General features: G+C 43.3%; 1 protein-coding gene across 1 annotated transcript; it reads right to left on the bottom strand.

Annotated features, from left to right (window-relative positions):
* Positions 1–1,347: 1,347 nt before the first annotated feature.
* On the bottom strand, positions 1,348–21,575 carry LOC144312056 (transient receptor potential cation channel subfamily V member 3-like). Its single transcript, XM_077894372.1, has 3 exons — positions 21,417–21,575; positions 19,546–19,820; positions 1,348–1,758 (listed from the first exon to the last, which is right to left on the bottom strand). Exons 2-3 carry the CDS (start codon positions 19,798–19,800, stop codon positions 1,636–1,638), a joined length of 378 nt encoding a protein of 125 aa, XP_077750498.1. The 5' UTR covers positions 19,801–19,820; positions 21,417–21,575; the 3' UTR covers positions 1,348–1,635.
* Positions 21,576–21,842: the final 267 nt, after the last annotated feature.

The raw sequence follows: 21,842 nt of genomic DNA on the forward strand, positions 1-21,842 counted from the left end.
TGTCCTTGGAATGTGGGTTCTGCTTGCCCTTCCACTCCTGGGTCTGCTCCAAGGATATTGGTTTGTGATGTGTTTGGATGGTGATGTGCTGAACCCAGTTAGGGCCTTTTTATAAACTTAAGATTTGGAGTGGATTTGGGAGTGGAGATCCATTCGTTGTGATGCTGCCCAAGACGAGCTTCATCTGTCAGTTCGCTTTGCTATTATTGAAATTGCCACCTACCAACATGAAGTAGCCTGCTTTTTTCTTCCATCTCTCCCTCCCCTCTGTGTTTGGAGGCTGGTTTCAGATTATATCAGGAAAGTTCCCGAGAGGGTTGTGAACCTACACCAGCCATCCTCAAATGTCCCCAAAGCTGCAGACACTTACCAGTGTGACCATACTCTGGAGAAAGGGAAATACTGCATTTTTTTTTCAGGACTTATGTGTATTAGTTTTGAACATATGTTGATTCCCAAAGATCAGACACACTGTGTGGCCCATCAGTTGAAATAGGGGCTTAGGAGATCTAGGATAGGAGTCTTGACCCCACATGGACTCATCCTATGCTGTTTCCCCATCTGGAAATATATAATGGGACTAGGTATATTAGCAACTGGTGGAATTCCCACCTTGGTCTCCTGAACATAGGAGTTATTAGGGAAGAAAGGGCCAAGCAAACCATGAGGTCCTTGGGAACACCCTCCTTCAGAGTAGGCCACAGACCAGTCCTCATCCATGGAGGGGACAGGAAAGATTAGTGACATCCCCAGGCCCTGGAAAGATGCAGGGCTGGACTTCTTACCATGTTCATCTTACTTGCCAGTTTGGCTACTGTGCAAGTCAGATGGATCATGGAGACTGTTGGTGGGTGTTTGCAGATTTCATCAGATGCAGTGTTTCTGCATATGGTTGGTTTCTCTACTAGACAACTCTACCAGTTATCCCCGTCTCTCAGGGAACCAAGCCTGAGCAGTCCACTGCTGGAGGAAGGGCAGGAGCTGGGCACAAGACCCCTCCCCCCTGCGAAGCTGCCTGCTGAGAATGGCAAAGTGACACAGGAAAACCCCCAGTCTCTCCAGTCCCCACAGGAATCAGCCAGTACCTCACTAGGAGAATCTGACACCAGCATACCTGTTGACTAGCTAGTCTCAGCTCCCCACATCATGGCCTGGGGGAAGAGATGCTCCTATCTCTGGACTCAAATCCCTTACCTCTGTTGTGTTGTTCTTTTCTGTAATCTTATGTCAATAAATTCTGAAATAAAAACAAAATGGACAAATTTCTTAGAGGAAAAACAAATCTGATTGCTTTACTGTTTAGTGAATTTTTCATACTCAATGAAATGCTCACAAAATGTCAATCTCTTTTCTCTTTCCCGTCAAAGCAAGATTAAGTAACTTTATTTTCAAAATGCACGTGCTCATTTTTAGAGTACCATTGACATTCTCTATCAACCACCCGAGAACCCCACACCTGCCCCTCGTTCCAGCATATTTCCAGGTTTCCCAGAGATGAGGCTACTGCTTTCCTTGGTGAGGTGATGCTCGCAGATGCTCACATTGCCTCTAAGAGAGACACAGCTCACTGTTCAGGAACATTAACTGTCTCTCCTTCCCGAGTTGCAGGCATCTGATGTGGCCAGATGACAGAGGTCAAGCTTGAGGAATGTGACAAGAATGGCAGGTGTCTCGTCTGGGCTGCAGCTCTTCTGCTGGGTGAATTCTGGCAACTTGGAGAAAGTCTTGTCTCTGCATTGCATCGAGGAAGAAAACTGCCTGTTGGTCAGAAATATCTGTCATGTGAACGGGCAACAAATTACCATCTTGTCATCCAGCATTAATGTGAGTGATATAGATGTGAGGGTGGATGACAAAGCATTACTCATGTCAGATGACATGTAAAAATGGTTTTGCTAAATAAATATTTTTAAAAATCATTTATTTATTTATTTATTTATTTATTTATTTATTTAGCACGTGCGTAAGTGGGAGGAGGGGCAGAGGGAGAATCTCAAGCAGACTCCTTGCTGAGTGTGGAGCCTGATTCAGGGCTCGATCCCATGACCCTGAGATCATGACCTGGGCTGAAATCAAGAGTCAGAGCCTTAATTGACAGAGTCACCCAGGTGCCCCTAGATAAATCTTCTTAACTAGATGTGGCTAAGACCACTAGCCTCCCCCACTATTCATTGTTTTCTTCCTCCACAGTAATGAAATGTCTAAATTTAGCTAGGAGCATGGTGGCTGAGAATAAAGAAGAAATGATATTTTCCAGCTCCCATTGTATGTCATGGGTGTGACTGACTAGATCTGGCCAAGTGACTAATTCTAGTCAATGAGACATAAGCAGCAGCATCACATAACAGTTGGTAGAATCCTTCCTTAAAAGAGAGATGCTTTATGCAGTGTGCCCTTTTCTTCTTGATTCTTTTCTCCATTCTGCTCTCTAGAATGCAGATATGCTGGCTGGAGCCCTGACTGTCATCCTGAGTAATGAGGATGCATACAGTAGGGATGAAAGAGTGTGGGGTAGAAGGAACCTGAACTATGGGGATCTCATGGATTACCTACATTCAGACTTACATATTAGAAAAAGATATATTTTTGTATAAATCACTCTTATTTGGGGATCACTATTATACATAGCTACAGTGAATCTTAGTTGAAAGACTTGGTTTAAAGGATAAGGAGGAGTTACCAAGCTCAATAACTTTGAAAGGACACTGTGTGGGAAACACAGACAAAGGAACAAATGAGTCATTCTTACAGATTGGAGGGCCATAGTACTAAAGGTCTAAGCCATTAATGTGGAGGTGCAAAGGCCTGTGTGGACAGAGTACCACGGTAGTGTTGCAGGGCTGCTATAACAGAGTTGCAGCTGGGTGTCCTGAAAGCAGCAATGTATTGTCTCACAGTTCTGGAGGCTAGAAGTGCAAGGTCAATTTGTCAGTGGGGTTGGTTCCTTCTGAAGTCTCTGAGGGAGCCTGACCCATGCCTCTCTCCTAGCTTCCTGATCTCTGCACTCATCCTCACATGGCATTTTCCCTGTGTGCCTATTTGTGTCCAGATTCCCTCTTTTATAAGGACATTGGTCACTTCTGGATCAGGGGTCTGTCCTGTTCCAGTCTTATCACATCTTAACCTAACTTATTATATCCATAGCAGTCCTATTTCCAAATAAGGTCATAATCTGAGGAATTATGAGGACCTCATAATCTGAGGTCCCAGCAGTTATCGACACATGAACTGGGGGAGGAAAACATCATTCAACACATGTACTGACATTGGAATGTCCATAGGCTGAAAATCATTCCTCCTTGGTTTTTCTGACATTGCTAAACATAAAGTGAGACGGCAAGGGCATTCATTATCTGAGGGTTGAGGTTCATTGCAGATTTATTTTATGTGTGTTTCCTCCAGGGTGAGTGTGTGGAGAATACACAAGTGAATGAAAACTAGTCCCGCCTTCTGGACAGCCCCAGAGGCAGAGCATCACAGAGAGCTACAGTCAAAATGCTACAAGTGTGTCTAGGAGGAATATGGTTACCTTGAAGTGAAAGCAAGGAGTATACAAATAGTTTTATTTATTAATTTTTTATTTACTTTTGAGAGACAGGTGTTGAGGGAGAAGCAGAGGGAGAGAATCTTAAACAGACTCCATGCTCGGTGCGGAGCCCGATGAGGATCTTGATCTCATGACCCTGAGATCATGACCTGAACCGAAATCAAGAGTTGGATACTAAACTGGCTGAGCTACCCAGGTGCCTTCTGTATGATTTTATTTTATTATTTTATTTTAAAGATTTTTAAATTTATTCACTCATGAGAGACAGAGAGAAAGGCAGAGACACAGGCAGAGGGAGAAGCAGAGGAGCCTGATGTAGGACTCGATCCCGGACACTGGGATCATGCCCTGAGCCGAAGGCAGACACTCAACTGCTGAGCCCCCCAGGCATCCCCTTCCTGTAGGATTTTAAACAAAAAGCCAGTATCACTTTGTTTCTAAGATAATGTAAACAAAGCATGAGGTCTGCACACCCCTTGGAAATCCAGGGTCTCTATGGTCACAGTTGTTTAGGGAAGAAACACTAATGAAATCCAGTTTTACAGGAAATAAGCTGATGGTCCATGATGGGGGGGGGGGGGCAGGAATCACAGGAGCACATTCCAGGAGGCCTGAAGCACAGAAGAAAAGGTGGTGGTGACAGCCTCTGTGGCCTCAGCAGACAGACACAGTGATAGCAGCCAGCACCCCGAGCTGGGGGAACAGTGTCAGGGCAGGAGGTGGCCCTCTGTCCAATAGCCGACTTCTGAATGTTCATGCATGTGAGGCAGAGCTGGTACAGTGCATGGTTGTTTTCAAAGCTGAAGTAAGGGTAGATGGTGTATCCCATCAGGGTTAACGCCTTAATCAAAACCTGCCTTTCTTTTGGGGTACGTGTTGGTCTGCATAGCTGGGTTCGACCAGTTTCTTCTGTATTCCAGGACTTGGGTTAATACTGTCGGGAAGTCCCAGGCTTGGGGCTCACCCTCTGGCTGCATGCAGATTCTCTGGGTTGCGCGTGGATGCACACTGATGGAGAGGTCTGAATGAGCCCCAAACACACCTGTAGAGCAGCCTCTGGGTGGGTTTGATGCTTGAGTGGCATTCAGTGTTAGCTCACACTTTCAAGAAGGCAAAGGGATGTGACCAGCCCCTTTAAATTTGGCCACAGAGGGGCAAGACAGCGGAAGAGTAGGGTCCCCAAATCACCTGTCTCCACCAAATTACCTAGAAAACCTTCAAATCATCCTGAAAATCTACGAATTCGGCCTGAGATTTAAAGAGAGACCAGGGATCCCTGGGTGGCGCAGCGGTTTAGCGCCTGCCTTTGGCCCGGGGCGCGATCCTGGAGACCCGGGATCGAATCCCACGTCGGGCTCCCGGTGCATGGAGCCTGCTTCTCCCTCTGCCTGTGTCTCTGCCTCTCTCTCTCTCTCTCTGTATGACTATCATAAAAAAAAAAAAAAAAAAAAAAAAAAAAAAAAAAAAAACAAATAAAGAGAGACCAGCTGGAACGCTACAGTGAGAAGAGTTCGCGCTTCTGTCAAGGTAGGAAGACGGGGAAAAAGAAATAAAGAAACAAAAGGCCTCCAAGGGGGAGGGGCCCCGCGAGGAGCCGGGCTGAGGCCGGGGCGAGTGTCCCCAGGACAGGAGAGCCCCGTCCCGGAGGAGCAGGAGCTGCACCGACCTTCCCGGGTGGAAAGGGGCTCGCAGGGAGTTGGAGCAGGACGGAGGAGGGCGGGGATGCCCTCGGGCTCCCGGGGACACTAACAGACACCTGCGCCCCGGAGAGAGCCCCACACCCCGAGGCCGAGCTCCCTAAGGGCTGCAGCGCGCACGGCGGACCGGAGCAGTTCGGAGGGGCTCGGGGGCGGCTCCAAGGAGGGGGCTGCGGGGCGGGAGCACGAATCCAACAGCGCAGGCCCGGAGCACAGGGCGCCAGGACACAGCCCAGGATCCGGCCTCCCCCGTGACAGGCAGAGGCTGGGAGGGCCCAGGACAGCAGGACGCTCCTGCCCCGAGCTGAGCAGATCAGCGGCCCCGCCCCGGAGCCTCCAGGCCCTGCAGACGGAGAGCACTGGAGCTACTGCGGGAGCTGACTCCAGGGCTGCAGAGCTGGCCTCGCCACTGCGGTTGTTCCTCCTGGGGCCTCACGGGGTAAACAGCCCCCACTGAGTCCTGCACCAGGAGGGGAAGAGCAGCTCCCCCAAGTGCTCACACCTGAAAATCAGGACAACAGGCCCCTCCCCCAGAAGACCAGCTAGATGGACAAGTTCCAGGGGAAGCCAAGGGACTTAAAGTACACAGAATCAGAAGATACTCCCCCGTGGTTTTTTTTTTCTTTTTTTTTCTTTTTGATTTCTGTTTGCTTCCCCCACCCTTTTATCCCTTTCATTCTTTTTCTTTCTCTTTTTCTCCTTTTTTCTATTTTTCTTCCTTTTTTCTTTTTTCTTTTTCTCTTTTCTTTCCTTCTTTCTCTTTTTCTCCTTTTCCCAACAACTTGTTTTTGGCCTCTCTGCACTGAGCAAAATGACTAGAAGGAAAACCTCACCTCAAAAGAAAGAACCGGAAACAGTCCTCTCTCCCACAGAGTTACAAAATCTGGATTACAATACAATGTCAGAAAGCCAATTCAGAAGCACTAATATACAGCTACTGGTGGCTCTAGAAAAAAGCATAAAGGACTCAAGAGACTTCATGACTGCAGAATTTAGATCCAATCAGGCAGAAATTAAAAATCAATTGAATGAGGTGCAATCCAAACTAGAAGTCCTGGGATCCCTGGGTGGCGCAGCGGTTAGGCGCCTGCCTTTGGCTCAGGGCGCGATCCTGGAGACCCGGGATCAAATCCCACATCGGGCTCCCGGTGCATGGGGCCTGCTTGTCCCTCTGCCTGTGTCTCTGCCTCTCTCTCTCTGTGACTATCATGAATAAATAAAAATTAAAAAAAATAAAAAATAAAAAATAAAAATAAAAACAAACTAGAAGTCCTAACGACGAGGGTTAATGAGGTGGAAGAACGAGTGAGTGACATAGAAGACAAGTTGATGTCAAAGAGGGAAACTGAGGAAAAAAGAGACAATTAAAAGACCATGAGGTTAGAATAAGGGAAATAAATGACAGCCTGAGGAAGAAAAACCTACGTTTAATTGGGGTTCCCGAGGGCGCCAAAAGGGACAGAGGGCCAGAATATGTATTTGAACAAATCATAGCTGAAAACTTTCCTAATCTGGGAAGGGAAACAGGCATTCAGATCCAGGAAATAGAGAGATCCCCCCCTAAAATCAATAAAAACCGTTCAACACCTCGACATTTAATAGTGAAGCTTGCAAATTCCAAAGATAAAGAGAAGATCCTTAAAGCAGCAAGAGACAAGAAAGCCCTGACTTTTATGGGGAGGAGTATTAGGGTAACAGCAGACCTCTCCACAGAGACCTGGCAGGCCAAAAGGGCTGGCAGGATATATTCAGGGTCCTAAATGAGAAGAACATGCAACCAAGAACACTTTATCCAGCAAGGCTCTCATTCAAAATGGAAGGAGAGATAAAGAGTTTCCAAGACAGGCAGGAACTGAAAGAATATGTGACCTCCAAACCAGCTCTGCAAGAAATTTTAAGGGGGACTCTTAAAATTCCCCTTTAAGAAGAAATTCAGCGGAACAATCCACAAAAACAAGGACTGAATAGATATCATGATGACACTAAACTCATATCTCTCAATAGTAACTCTGAACGTGAACGGGCTTAATGAGCCCATCAAAAGGCGCAGGGTTTCAGACTGGATAAAAAAGCAGGAGCCATCTATTTGCTGTCTACAAGAGACTCACTTTAGACAGAAGGACACCAACAGCCTGAAAATAAAAGGTTGGAGAACCATTTACCATTCAAATGGTCCTCAAAAGAAAGCAGGGGTAGCCATCCTCATATTAGATAAACTAAAATTTACACCGAAGACTGTAGTGAGAGATGAGGAGGGACACTATCTCATACTTAAAGGATCTATCCAACAAGAGGACTTAACAATCCTGAATATATATGCCCCGAATGTGGGAGCTGCCAAATATATAAATCAATTAATAGCCAAAGTGAAGAAATACTTAGATAATAATACACTTATATGTGGTGACTTCAATCTAGCTTTTTCTACCCTCAATAGGTCTTCTAAGCACAACTTCTCCAAAGAAACGAGAGCTTTAAATGCTACACTGGACCAGATGGATTTCACAGATATATACAGAACTTTACATCCAAACTCAACTGAATACACATTCTTCTCAAGTGCACATGGAACTTTCTCCAAAATAGACCACATACTGGGTCACAAATTGGGTCTGAACTGATACCAAAAGATTGGGATCATACCCTGCATATTCTCAGACCATTATGCCTTGAAATTAGAACTAAATCACAACAAGAAGTATGGAAGGACCTCAAACACGTGGAGGTTAAGGACCATCCTGCTACAAGATGAAAGGGTCAACCAGGAAATTAAGGAAGAATTAAAAAGATTCATGGGAACTAATGAGAATGAAGATACAACCGTTCAAAATCTTTGGGATGCAGCAAAAGCAGTCCTAAGGGGGAAATACATCGCAATACAAGCATCCATTCAAAAACTGGAAAGAACTCAAATACAAAAGCTAACCTTACACATAAAGGAGCTAGAGAAAAAACAGCAGATTGACCCCACGCCCAGCAGAAGAAGAGAGTTAATTAAAATTCGAGCAGAACTCAACGAAATCGAGACCAGAAGAACTGTGGAACAGATCAACAGAACCAGGAGTTGGTTCTTTGAACAAATTAATAAGATAGATAAACCATTAGCCAACCTGATTAAAAAGAAGATAGAGAAGACTCAAATTAATAAAATCATGAATGAGAAAGGAGAGATCACTACCAACACCAAGGAAATACAAACGATTTTAAAAACATATTATGAACAGCTGTACGCCAATAAATTAGGCAATCTAGAAGAAATGGACGAATTCCTGGAAACCCACAAACTACCAAAACTGGAACAGGAAGCAATAGAAAACCTGAACATGCCAATAACCAGGGAGGAAATTGAAGCAGTCATCAAAAACCTCCCAAGACACAAAAGTCCAGGGCCAGATGGCTTCCCAGGGGAATTGTATCAAACGTTTAAAGAAGAAACCATACCTATTCTCCTAAAGCTGTTTGGAAAGATAGAAAGAGATGGAGTACTTCCAAATTCGTTCTATGAGGCCAGCATCACCTTAATTCCAAAACCAGACAAAGACCCCACCAAAAAGGAGAATTACAGACCAATATCCCTGATGAACATGGATGCAAAAATTCTCAACAAGATACTGGCCAATAGGATCCAGCAGCACATTAAGAAAATTATTCACCACGACCAAGTAGGATTTATCCCCGGGACACAAGGCTGGTTCAACACTCGGAAAACAATCAATGTGATTCATCATATCAGCAAGAGACAAACCAAGAACCATATGATCCTCTCATTGGATGCAGAGAAAGCATTTGACAAAATACAGCATCCATTCCTGATCAAAACTCTTCAGAGTGTAGGGATAGAGGGAACATTCCTCGACATCTTAAAAGCCATCTATGAAAAGCCCACAGCAAATATCATTCTCAATGGGGAAGCACTGGGAGCCTTTCCCCTAAGATCAGGAACAAGACAGGGATGTCCACTCTCACCACTGCTGTTCAACATAGTACTGGAAGTCCTAGCCTCAGCAATCAGGCAACAAAAAGACATTAAAGGCATTCAAATTGGCAAAGAAGAAGTCAAACTCTCCCTCTTCGCCGATGACATGATACTACATAGAAAACCCAAAAGCCTCCGCCCCAAGATTGCTAGAACTCATACAGCAATTTGGTAGCGTGGCAGGATAAAAAATCAATGCCCAGAAATCAATGGCATTTCTATACACTAACAATGAGGCTGAAGAAAGAGAAATTAAGGAGTCAATCCCATTTACAATTGCACCCAAAAGCATAAGATACCTAGGAATAAACCTCACCAAAGAGGTAAAAGATCTGTACCCTAAAAACTATAGAACACTTGTGAAAGAAACTGAGGAAGACATAAAGAGATGGAAAAATATTCCATGCTCATGGATTGGCAGAATTAATATTGTGAAAATGTCAATGTTACCCAGGGCAATTTACACGTTAATGCAATCCCTATCAAAATACCATGGACTTTCTTCAGAGAGTTAGAACAAATTATTTTAAGATTTGTGTGGAATCAGAAAAGACCCCGAATAGCCAGGGGAATTTTAAAAAAGAAAACCATATCTGGGGGCATCACAATGCCAGATTTTAGGTTGTACTACAAAGCTGTGGTCATCAAGACAGTGTGGTCCTGGCACAAACACAGACACATAGATCAATGGAACAGAATAGAGAACCCAGAAGTGGACCCTGAACTTTATGGTCAACTGATATTCGATAAAGGAGGAAAGACTATCCATTGGAAGAAAGACAGTCTCTTCAATAGATGGTGCTGGGAAAATTGGACATCCACATGCAGAAGAATGAAACGACCACTCTCTTTCACCAGACACAAAGATAAACTCAAAATGGTTGAAAGATCTAAATGTGAGACAAGATTCCATCAAAATCCTAGAGGAGAACACAGGCAACACCCTTTTTGAACTCGGGAACAGCAACTTCTTGCAAGATACATCCACGAAGGCAAAAGAAACAAAAGCAAAAATGAACTATTGGGACTTCATCAAGATAAGAAGCTTTTGCACAGCAAAGGATACAGTCGACAAAACTAAAAGACAACCTACAGAATGGGAGGAGATATTTGCAAATGACATATCAGATAAAGGGCTAGTTTCCAAGATCTATAAAGAACTTATTAAACTCAACACCAAAGAAACAAACAATCCAATCATGAAATGGGCAAAAGACATGAAGAGAAATCTCACAGAGGAAGACAGAGACATGGCGAACGTGCACATGAGAAAATGCTCTGCATCACTGGCCATCAGGGAAATACAAATCAAAACCACAATGAGATACCACCTCACACCAGTGAGCATGGGGAAAATTAACAAGGCAGGAAACCACAAATGTTGGAAAGGATGCGGAGAAAAGGGAACCCTCCTACACTGTTGGTGGGAATGTGAACTGGTGCAGCCACTCTGGAAAACTGTGGAGGTTCCTCAAAGAGTTAAAATAGACCTGCCCTACGACCCAGGAATTGCACTGTTCGGGATTTACCCCAAAGATTCAGATGCAATGAAACGCCGGGACACCTGCACCCCGATGTTTCTAGCAGCAATGTCCACAATAGCCATACTGTGGAAGGAGCCTCGGTGTCCATCGAAAGATGAATGGATAAAGAAGATGTGGTTTATGTATACAATGGAATATTCCTCAGCCATTAGAAATGACAAATACCCACCATTTGCTTCAACGTGGACAGAACTGGAGGGGATTATGCTGAGTGAAGTAAGTCAATCGGAGAAGGACAAACAGTGTATGTTCTCATTCATTTGGGGAATATAAATAATAGTGGAAGGGAATATAAGGGAAGGGAGAAGAAATGTGTGGGAAATATCAGAAAGGGAGACAGAACATAAAGACTCCTAACTCGGGATACCTGGGTGGCGCAGCGGTTTGGCGCCTGCCTTTGGCCCAGGGCGGGATCCTGGAGACCCGGGATCGAATCCCACCTCGGGCTCCCGGTGCATGGAGCCTGCTTCTCCTTCTGCCTATGTCTCTGCATCTCTCTCTCTCTCTGTGTGACTATCATAAATAAATAAAAAAATTAAAAAAAAAAAGACTCCTAACTCTGGGAAACGAACTAGGGGTGGTGGAAGGGGAGGAGGGCGGGGGGTGGGGGTGAGTGGGTGACGGGCACGGAGGGGTATACTTGACGGGATAAGCACTGGGTGTTATTCTGTATGTTGGTTAATTGAACACCAATAAAAATTATTTTATTAAAAAAATAAATAAATAGGAACTTTTTTACCTCTGTACATGGTTGGCTATTTCAAACAGCACTCCTGCCCAGATGCATCCCATTTTTTAAGATTAAAGCAATGTTTGTGCAATTATATGAATATTTTATTGTATTTTTTCCTAATTAGATCATAAAAATGAGTGGAAAAAAGAAAAATGGAAGTGCCGATACTGTGATAAGAAGCAGAGATCTTATTAACTTAATACAATTGAGACAAAGATAGAAATCATTAGGCCTGTGGGAAGTGATGTCATTAGCTTCAATCAGATGCTCATTGACTTCAAGCTGGTCACCCCTATGAACATGTACATAATGTGTGAATCATTGAGGACAATGCCTAAAAGGCAAGGTGTGATTAGGGACGTGAGAATGTTTTTCAGCTCTCTGGTAACAAAACTCACATGTAATCTGTTTAGGTCTTATATATTTCACTTGCCACCAATTTTCAAGAGAACATTGTGTATAAAACCAAGCAAATGTCTAAATTAACACATGGACTTCCACTCTTATAAAGCTGTTGTTGTACATCTTATATTTAGACAATAAAATTTATGATTGCAAAAAAAATAATAATAAAATAAATTAGGCCACAAAGTCTGTCAAATCAGAAACTGGTGATTTGAATCTTATAATAATATCATCCAAATATGGATCACCAGCCCCTGGAATCTTGTAATAACTAAGACCATCTAAATAATTAGGGGGAAAACAGTAAAAATTTACAGCAAAATATCCTCCTCTGCTTATTTTAGTTCTCCTCTCTCTATTTCATGGATTTAACTATAATTTCGTGAAACTCACAGAAGGAAAAGCTGTTTTATATGTATATAAATATATATAAATATATATAAATATATATAAAATATATGTAAATACATACATATTTTTTATATAAATATATATAAAATATATAAAAATATATATTTATATATAAAACAGATATATATATAAAACAGCTTTTTGGAGAGGGAACAAAAAAAGAGATGGAAATTAATATTTAATCGGTACTGACTTCTATGCTAAGTGGCTTTAAATTCACTTATTTATTTCAAAATAGTGATTACTATTTCCATTTTAGGTAAATGATGATGAAAACTTAAGAGTAGTTAAAAATGAAATTTATGGAAGGCCTAGAAAAAAAATACTTTTAAAAACAACAGGTTGGTGGATCACATTCCTCAATCCCATGACCACTGGAAATATATAGTAATCATGAAAGTGTGGTATTGTAGTCTGGAAAATAGACATAGAGACCAAAGCCCAGAGGCAGATCCACATTTATACACTGATTGTTTCCTGACAAGAACACACAGACAATTCAGTGGTGGGAGAGGGGTTATAATTTGTGTACTTTTCAGTCTAATTTTTCCTGCATACCATGATGTTTTTAAAGATTTTTTCAATTTTATTGCATTTATCAGTAGTTTCTTCCTTTTCCTGTGGAGTAGTATTTCTTGTGCAAAAATACTCGTTTTATATACTTTCCCATTCTTCTCTGATGAGTATTTGAGTTGTTTCCAATTTGGAGCTGTTATGTACAAAATAGTTAGGAACTCTTGGTAGGAGTGTCTTTTGGGGCATGTATTTTATTTATCTTGGTCGATACTAAGGAGCATGATGGTTGGGTTATAGAACAGATAAACACTGTACTTTTATAAGAAACCGCTATGGTAATTGTACTGTTTTACAGTCCAACTAGCAAGGTGAGAAAGTTCTGACTGGTCCACGTCCTCTCTGGCATTTGGTGTCTTTAGTCTTTTTAAAGTTTTAGCCCTCAGAGTGTTGTAAGCTAGGTCTACTTCACTGTGGTTTTAATTTGTGTTTCCCTGATAACTAATCATGTTGAGACTGTGTTTCTATTAACTATTTGTATATTTTGCTTTGTGAAGGTCTGTTTAAACCTCAGGATTTTGAGGCAGGGCAGGATGGCAGAAGAGTAGGGGTCCTCGGGGCAGCCCCGGTGGCGCAGCAGTTTAGCGCAGCCTGAAGCCCGGGGCATGATCCTGGAGACCCTGGATCGAATCCCACATCGGGCTCCCGGTGCATGGAGCCTGCTTCTCCCTCGGCCTGTGTCTTTGCCTCTCTCTCTCTGTGTGTGTGTGTCTCTCATGAATAAGTAAATAAAATCTTTAAAAAAAAAAAAAGAGTAGGGGTCCTCAACTCACCTGGCCCCACCAACTTACCTAGATAACTTTCAAATCATCCTGAACACCTATGAATTCGACCTGAGATTTAAAGAGAATAGCCGGAAAGCTACAGAAAGAAGGGTTTTCACTTCTAGCAAGTTAGGAAGGTGGAAAAAATAAAAAGAATCAAGTGGGGTAGGGGCACTGCAAGGAGCCGGGCTAAAGCCAGGCTGCAAAAACCTCCGGGACAGGAAAGCCCAGCCCTGGAGAAGCGGGAACTTTAAAAATCTGCACCGGATTCTTCCCAGACAGAAAAGCGCTTAGCAGGGAAGTCGGGGAGAATTGCAGGAGGGGCCGAGGAGCCTCCAATCTCCCGGAGTCACTATAGAGGAGGGGCGCCCCGGGGAGAGCTCACCGCAAACTGTGGACTGATCTCAGTAAAGGCCTGGAGCGCGCAGCCCAGGGCATTGGGGAGAAGCCAGTTGGTTAGGCGGGCAGCTCCTGACCAAGGGTGCTGCGCCCTGCTGCCGTCGGGAGCCACGCCCCTGGGAGTGTGATTCCAGAAGCACAGGGCCCCGGATTCCAGGGCGGGGAGCAGACAAAGCCCATGACCCTACGTTCCCTCTGGGACAGGCGGAGGCAGGGAAGGCACAGGACAGCGAGAACTCTCCTGCCACTGGGCGCCCTCAAACTGTGCAGATCAGTGCACCCGCTGCCCTGGGAACATCTAGGCCAGTGCAGACTGGGAGACTGCAGTTAGTTGCTGCGGGGAGCTGACTCCAGAGCCGGAGGACTGGCTGCTGCCACTGTTGTTTTCCCTCCTTGTTTCACCGTGTGCCTAGGGGAGGCGGGGCCGCCAGGAAACAAAGGCCTTAGGGGATGAACAGCTCCCACTGAGCCTGGCACCCAGCAGGGGGGCGGGAGAATCAGCACAGCAGGCCCCTCCACCAGAAGACCAGCTGGAAGGACAGGGGAAGAGCAAGCTCTTGATCAAGCAGTAGTGGAATACTCCAGGGGAAGTCGAGGGATTCATAGTATATAGAACTAGAGGGTCCCCGCTTTAAATTTTTTTTTCCTTTTTCCATTACAACTCGTTTTTATATCAGACTAAAAATTCCCAATATTTTTTCTCTTTATTACCACCTTAACTACAATATTTTACCACCTATTCATTTTTAAGTTTCTTCCTTTTAAGCTTTCATATTTCTACAATTACAGGTCTTCGATATATTTTCCATTTCTAGAGTCCCTTCAACATACTTGGTATAATTTTGGGAGATATACAAGTTATGATTTTTTTGTTTTGTGATTTTTGTTTTATCTGTCTCATTTTTTTCAAAAATGGCAGAAGTTAATACCTTCTAAAACATGACCAGCATGCACCCAGAACCAAGTGAACACTGTGCTGGTTTATGCTGTGAGAGTATTTTCTCTCTTCATTCCCATTCTTCCCCCCTCTTTTATCTCAATTATGTTTTGGTGGTCAATGGCGGGGCTTTCTACAAGTATTGCTGGTTTTTATAAATTTGGGATTGAGCATCTTCTAACATACAGAACTTAATACACTCAGAATCAAGAGGATCACCCTCGAGGACCACAGGTAGACTACATTCTCCCTCCACTACAACTTCTTCACTACCACTATCTTCCCTCATTTTTTTCTCTCATTTTTTTCTCTTTTTTCTCCTTACTTTATCCCCCTCATTTTTTTCTCTCACTTTTTTTTTCTTTTTTCTCCTTACTTTTCCTTTTTCTCTTCTTTCTTTTTCTTCTTCTTTGAACTTTTTGGCCATTTATTTTTTACTACATTGTTTTAAAATTTTTCACCTTAGTGGTCTTTTGTTTTATTTTGCTCTGATCTTTGTTTTCATTTTCTGGTCTCTGACCTTGTCAGAATCATCTAGGGTGAAATAGACTTAGATGGTGGTTGATATTCTTGACTCAGCCTGCTCAAATAGCCACTCTTCACTGAACAAAATGACTAGAAGGAAAAACTCACCACAAAAGAATCAGAAACAGTACTCCTGCCATAGCGTTACAGAATATGGATTACAATTAGATGTCAGAAAGCCAATTCAGAAGCACATTATAAAGCTACTGGTGGCTCTAGAAAAAAGCATAAAGGAATCAAGAGACTTCAAGACTGCAAAATTTAGATCTAATCAGGCCGAAATTAAAAATCAATTAAATGAGATGCAATCCAAACTGGAGGTCCTAATGACAAGGGTTAATGAGGTGGAAGAAAGAGTGAGCGACATAGAAGACAAGTTGATGGCAAGGAGGGAAGCTGAAGAAAAAAGAGAAAACCAATTAAGAGACCATGAGGAAAGGTTAAGGGAAATAAATGATAGCCTCAGAAGGATGAATCTACATATAATTGGGGTTCCAGAAAGCACCAAGGGGGCCAGAGGGCCAGAGGGCCATAAAGCATATTTGAACAAATCATAGACGAGAACTTCCTTAATTTGGGGATAGAAACAGGCATTCAGACCAGGAGATAGAGAGGTTCCCCCCAAAATCAATAAAAACCATTCAATACCTTGACATTTAATAGTGAAACTTGGAAATTCCAAGGATAAAGAGAAAATCTTTAAAGCGAGATTCTAAATCCTTAAAGAGATTCTAAACTTATAAGGGGAGAAATATCAGATTAACAGCAGACCTCTCCACACTGACCTTGCAGACCAGAAAGGGCTGGCAGGATATATTCAGGGTCCTAAATGAGAAGAACATGCAGCCAAGAATACCATATCCAGCAAGACTCTCATTCAGAATAGAAGGAGAGATAAAGAGCTTCCAAGATAGGCATAAACTGAAAAAATATATGACCACCAAACCAGCTCTGCAAGAAATATTGATGAGGACCCTATAAAAGAAAGAGGAAGTCCAAAGAAATAATCCACAAAAACAGGGGCTGAATAGGTTTTATGATGACACTAAATTCATATCTTTCAATAGTTACTCCGAACATGAATGGGTTAAATGATCCTATCAAAAGGCGCAGGGTTTCAAACTGAATAAAAAAGCAAGACCCATCTATCTGCTGTCTACAAGAGACTAATTTTAGACCTAAGGACCCCTACAGCCTGAAAACGAAAGGTTGGAGAACTATTTACCATTCAAATGGTCTTCAAAAGAAAGCTGGAGTAGCAATCCTCATATGAGATAAATTAAATTTTATCCCAAAGAGAGGAAGAGGGACATTATATCATACTTAAAGGGTCTATCCAACAAGAAGACCTAACAATCAAGAATATTTATGCAAAAATTCTCAACAAGATACTAGCCAGTGGGATCCAATAGTACATTAAGAAGATTATTCACCATGACCAAGTGGGATTTATCCCAGGACGCAAGGGTGGTTCAACACTCGGAAAACAATCAACGTGATAGATCATATCAACAAGAGAAAAAATAAGAATCATATGATCCTCTCAATGGTTGCAGAGAAAGCATTTGACAAAATACAGTATCCATTCCTGATCAAAACTCTTCAGAGTGTAGGGATAGAGGCAACATTCCTCAGCATCTTAAAAGCCATCTATTAAAAGCCCACAGCAAATATCATTCTCAATGGGGAAACACTGGGAGCCTTTCCCCTAAGATCAGGAACAAGACAGGGATGTCCACTCTCACCACTGCTATTCAACATAGTACTGGAAGTCCTAGCCTCAGCAATAAGACAACAAAAAGAAATAAAAGGCATTCAAATTGGCAAAGAAGAAGTCAAACTCTCCTCTTCGCAGATGACATGATACTGCACATAGAAAACCCAAAAGACTCCACCCCAGATTGCTAGAACTCATACAGCAATTCGACAATGTGGCAGGATACAAAATCAGTGCCTAGAAATCAGTGGCATTTCTATACATTAACAATGAGACTGAAGAATGAGAAATCAAGGAGTCAATCCCATTTACAATTGCACGCCAAAGCATAAGATACCTAGGAATAAACCTAACCAAACAAGTAAAGGATCTATACCCTAAAAACTATAGAACATTTCTGAAAGAAATTGAGGAAGACACAAAGAGATGGAAAAATATTCCATGCTCATGGATTGGAAGAATTAATATTGTGAAAATGTCAATGCTACCCAGGGCAATTTACATGTTCAATGCAACCCCTATCAAAATACCATGGACTTTCTTCAGAGAGTTGGAACAAATAATCTTAAGATTTGTGTGGAATCAGAAAAGACCCCGAATAGCCAGGAGAATATTGAAAAAGAAAACCAGAGCTGGCATCACAATGCCGGATTTCAAGTTGTCCTGCAAAGCTGTGATCATCAAGACAGTGTGGTACTAGCACAAAAATAGACACATAGATCAATGGAACAGAATAGAAAAAACAGAAATGGGCCCTCAACGCTATGGTCAACTAATATTCGACAAAGCAGGAAAGACTATCCACTGGAAAAAAGACAGTCTCTTCAATAAATGGTGCTGGAAAATTGGACAGCCACGTGCAGAACAATGAAACTAGACCATTCTCTTACACCATACACAAAGGTAAACCCAAAATGAATGAAAGATCTAAATGTGGGACAAGAATTCATCAAAATGCTAGAGGAGGACACAGGCAACACCCTTTTTGATTGGCCACAGCAACTTCATTGCAAGATACATCTATGAAAGCAAAGGAAACAAAAGCAAAAATGAATTATTGGGACTTAAGAGAAAAAAGCTTCTTTACAGCAAAAGAAACAGTCAACAAAACTAAAATACAACCTACAGAATGGGAGTAGATATTTGCAAATGACATATCCAAGATCCAAAAAGAATGTATTAAACTCAACACCCAAGAAACAAACTCATGAAATGGGCAAAAGACATGAACAGAAATTTCACCAAAGAAGACATAGACATGGCCAACAAGCACATGAGAAAACGCTCTGCATCACTTGCCATCAGGGAAATACAAATCAAAACCACAATGAGATACCACCTCACACTAGTGAGAATAGGGAAAATTAACAAGACAGGACACAACAAATGTTGGAGAGGATGTGGTGGAACAGTAGTGCACACTGTTGGTGGGAAGGTGAACTGGTGCAGCCACTCTGGAAAACTGTGTGGAGGTTCCCCAAAGAGTTAAAAATAGAGCTACCCTATGACCCAGCAATTACACTACTGGGGATTTACCCCAAAGATACAGATGCAGTGAAAAGCCAAGACACCGGTACCCCGATGTTTATAGCAGCAACGTCCATGATAGCCAAACTGTGGAAGGAGCCTGGATGAGATGAATGGATAAGGAAGATGTGGTCTATATATACAACAAAATATTACTCAGCCATTGGAAGCGACAAATAGCCACCATTTGCTTCAACGTGGATGGAACTGGAGGGTATTATGCTGAGTGAAATAAGTCAATCGGAGAAGGACAAACATTTAATGGTCTCATTCATTTGGGGAATATAAAAAGTAGTGAAAAGGAATAAAGGGGGAAGGAGAGAAAATGAGAGGGTAATACCAGAGAGGGTGACTCATATCTCTGCAAAATGAACAAGGGGTAGTGTAAGGTCAGGTGGGCAGAGAAATGGGGTGACTGGGTGATGGGCACTTAGTGGAGCCCTTCATGGGATGAGCCCTGGGTGTTATACTATATGTTGGCAAATCGAACTCCAATAAAAAAAATACAAAAAAAATCTAAATGCAAGTCATATTTCAACATTCACATATCACACCATAGACTGTGAGCAGAGCATGCCCATTAGCCTGAGTTTGTCTCACCTGTGCTGCTGTCCAGTCATACCTTATAATTAAGGATCCTAGACAGAGTTCCCCAAACCTGGCCAACCACAGGGAGATTGTGCAGATTCCCAGGCCCTGCCCCAGATCCACTGGTGCAAACAGTTGTCAATACTATGTGCCGACCTGAGTCCCTGTGAAGACCCCCATGAGAGGTCTCTGCCAGACTCACCTGTAGATGCCAGATGCGCTCACTGTCCTTGGAGACATTCTCCACTGTTTCTCCCATAGGGCATTGAGCAGGTTGAAGAGGAGGGCAAAGGTAAGGATGACGTAGGTGATGAGCAGGAACAGAACCAGGATGGAGTACTTGGGAGTTCTGCTGTATGTTCAAGTCGCCCAGGCCTATGGTGAGCTTAAAGAGTTCCAGCACTGTATCAGTGAAGCTGCCATAGGAGCTGCAGTCCTTGTTGTCACTGGGATACATCTCGATCAGCGAGGCTAGGGCTGGGAGGACACAAAACGGTTTGTCCTCTGGCACTGTGCCTGGTTAATTACCCAATAAGCTCATGCATACTTTCATATATATATATTCTTTATTTTTTCCCATACAGATGGTAAAGCTAAATTCTGAAAGTTGTTTCAATATTTGTAACCACTGCCCAAATGAAGATATAGAACCTTTCTGTTGCTCTAGAAATTATACAGATTTTATTGATTTATTCATGAGAGACACAGAGAGAGAGGCAGAGACATAGACAGAGGAAGAAGCAGGCTCCCTGCAGGGATCCACGATGTGGGACTCCATCCCAGATCACGACCTGAGCCAAAGGCAGATGCTCAACCACTGAGCCACCCAGGTGCCCCGCTGCAGTTAAATTCTTTCTCTGAAGTAGTTTGCACTTTGTTAGGTAATAACACATTTCAGGACAAATTCAAGCACAAAAGACAGTACATTCCATGATTCCATTTATCTGAAGTCCAAAAACATGCAAATCCCATCAGAAAGTGCAGAGGGGTCAGGGGGTGTTACATGTCGACTTAACCGGGCTATGTATAGTCCTTGTCTACCAAATGCTAAACTAGGTTGCTGTAATGTGACTAACTTCCACAGTCAGTTGACTTTAAGTGAATAAGTATATCCCTCCATGATCTAGGTGGACGGTAAAGTAGAAGGTTTTCCTGGGGAAGAAGAAATTCCACCTGTGGCCTGGAGCATCAGCTCCTGCCAGAGTCCAGGCTGCCCTTCCTGACATGGTGTCCTCTGGTTTTCAGACTTGCCCAACCAGTATCCATATTTCCTTGCTACATATAGAGAGACACACAGGTGCAGACAGACAGATATGGGTCTATCTAGCCATCTAATTGACATCTATGTCTCTATCCATCCATTATCTATCTATCTATCTATCTATCTATCTATCTATCTATGTGATGGATCAGGAGGGGGGACCTTTGTGAAGGGATCAAGGTTAGAGGAGGTCATAGGTATCCACCCTCAAGAATGTGTCACCGAGAATGTGCTTCCTCTCACAAGGGTGAATTTAGTGCCTGGTGACCAGCAGCCGTCTATGAATGAGAAAGCTGCTGTCACCAAATATTCCAGTTTCTTGACCTTGGACTCCTGAGCCTTCAGAACTGTGAAAAATAAGTGTTAGTTTTGTAAACCACCCAGTCTATGGTATTTTTGTTATAGTGGCCCAAGCTAATGCTAGATACATAAATATAAATGTATATATAGTAGAAATATATGTACACATGTAATTTCGAGTCCCACATCGGGATCCCCGCAGGGAGCCTGCCTCTCCCTCTGCCTGTGTCTCTGCCTGTGTCTCTGTGTTTCTCATGAATAAATCAATAAAATCTTAAAAAAAAAAAAGTTAACAGCAATGTGACTTGAAATCCTAAAATTTGGACCAATATAATAGGAAAAATAATGGAGTCCAGTAAAGAGGAATCGTGTCAGTTTGCAAAATGTAGAATCACAGATAAGGAACACATGGAATCATTTGATTAAAGTGTGGAGCCCAATTTTCAAAGATTATGATATGCAAAATAAACCACTGGTATTTTACAGCCAGTCGCATCATGACCCATAATGACCTCGTGTGAGCTTCTAAACAGGACATTTCTAGTTGTCGCAGTCTCCACCAGGCAGAAGTCAAACGCCAGGCTGTTCGGTCCCAAAGCGGACCCGCGCTGCTAGTCCCGAGCCGAGCGCGGCGCGTCGGGCGGGGGCTGCGCGGCCACGGACCCCGACGGCGATCTGGCGCGATGGGCGATGGGCGATGGGCGCCGACTCCTCGGGCAGCCGCCGGCTGACGGGACAAACCGAAACGACCCGCCTCCGACGGCGACGCGGACCGCGGGCAGCTGCGGACCCAACCGGCTCGGCCTGGGCCTTCATTCGGAGGCGGGCGCCCGAGGGCGCAGGCCCCGCCCCCCGAGCCGCAGTCGCCGCCGCAGGAGCGTCCGGAGCGGGGGCGCCGCCTCGCGGCTCCGAGGGCAGGGGCCGGGCCAGGGCGTCGG

Source organism: Canis aureus, chromosome 4 (genome assembly GCF_053574225.1).
Source record: "Canis aureus isolate CA01 chromosome 4, VMU_Caureus_v.1.0, whole genome shotgun sequence".
NCBI lineage: Eukaryota > Metazoa > Chordata > Mammalia > Carnivora > Canidae > Canis > Canis aureus.

Bases quoted from the DNA above. Each gene is read 5' to 3' on its own strand.
- LOC144312056 (XM_077894372.1), bottom strand. From the start codon at position 19,800: ATGTATCCCAGTGACAACAAGGACTGCAGCTCCTATGGCAGCTTCACT. The intron at 1,759-19,545 runs GTGAGTCTGGCA...TCTGACCAACAG, and splicing joins AGCGCATCTGGCATCTACAG to GCAGTTTTCTTCCTCGATGC.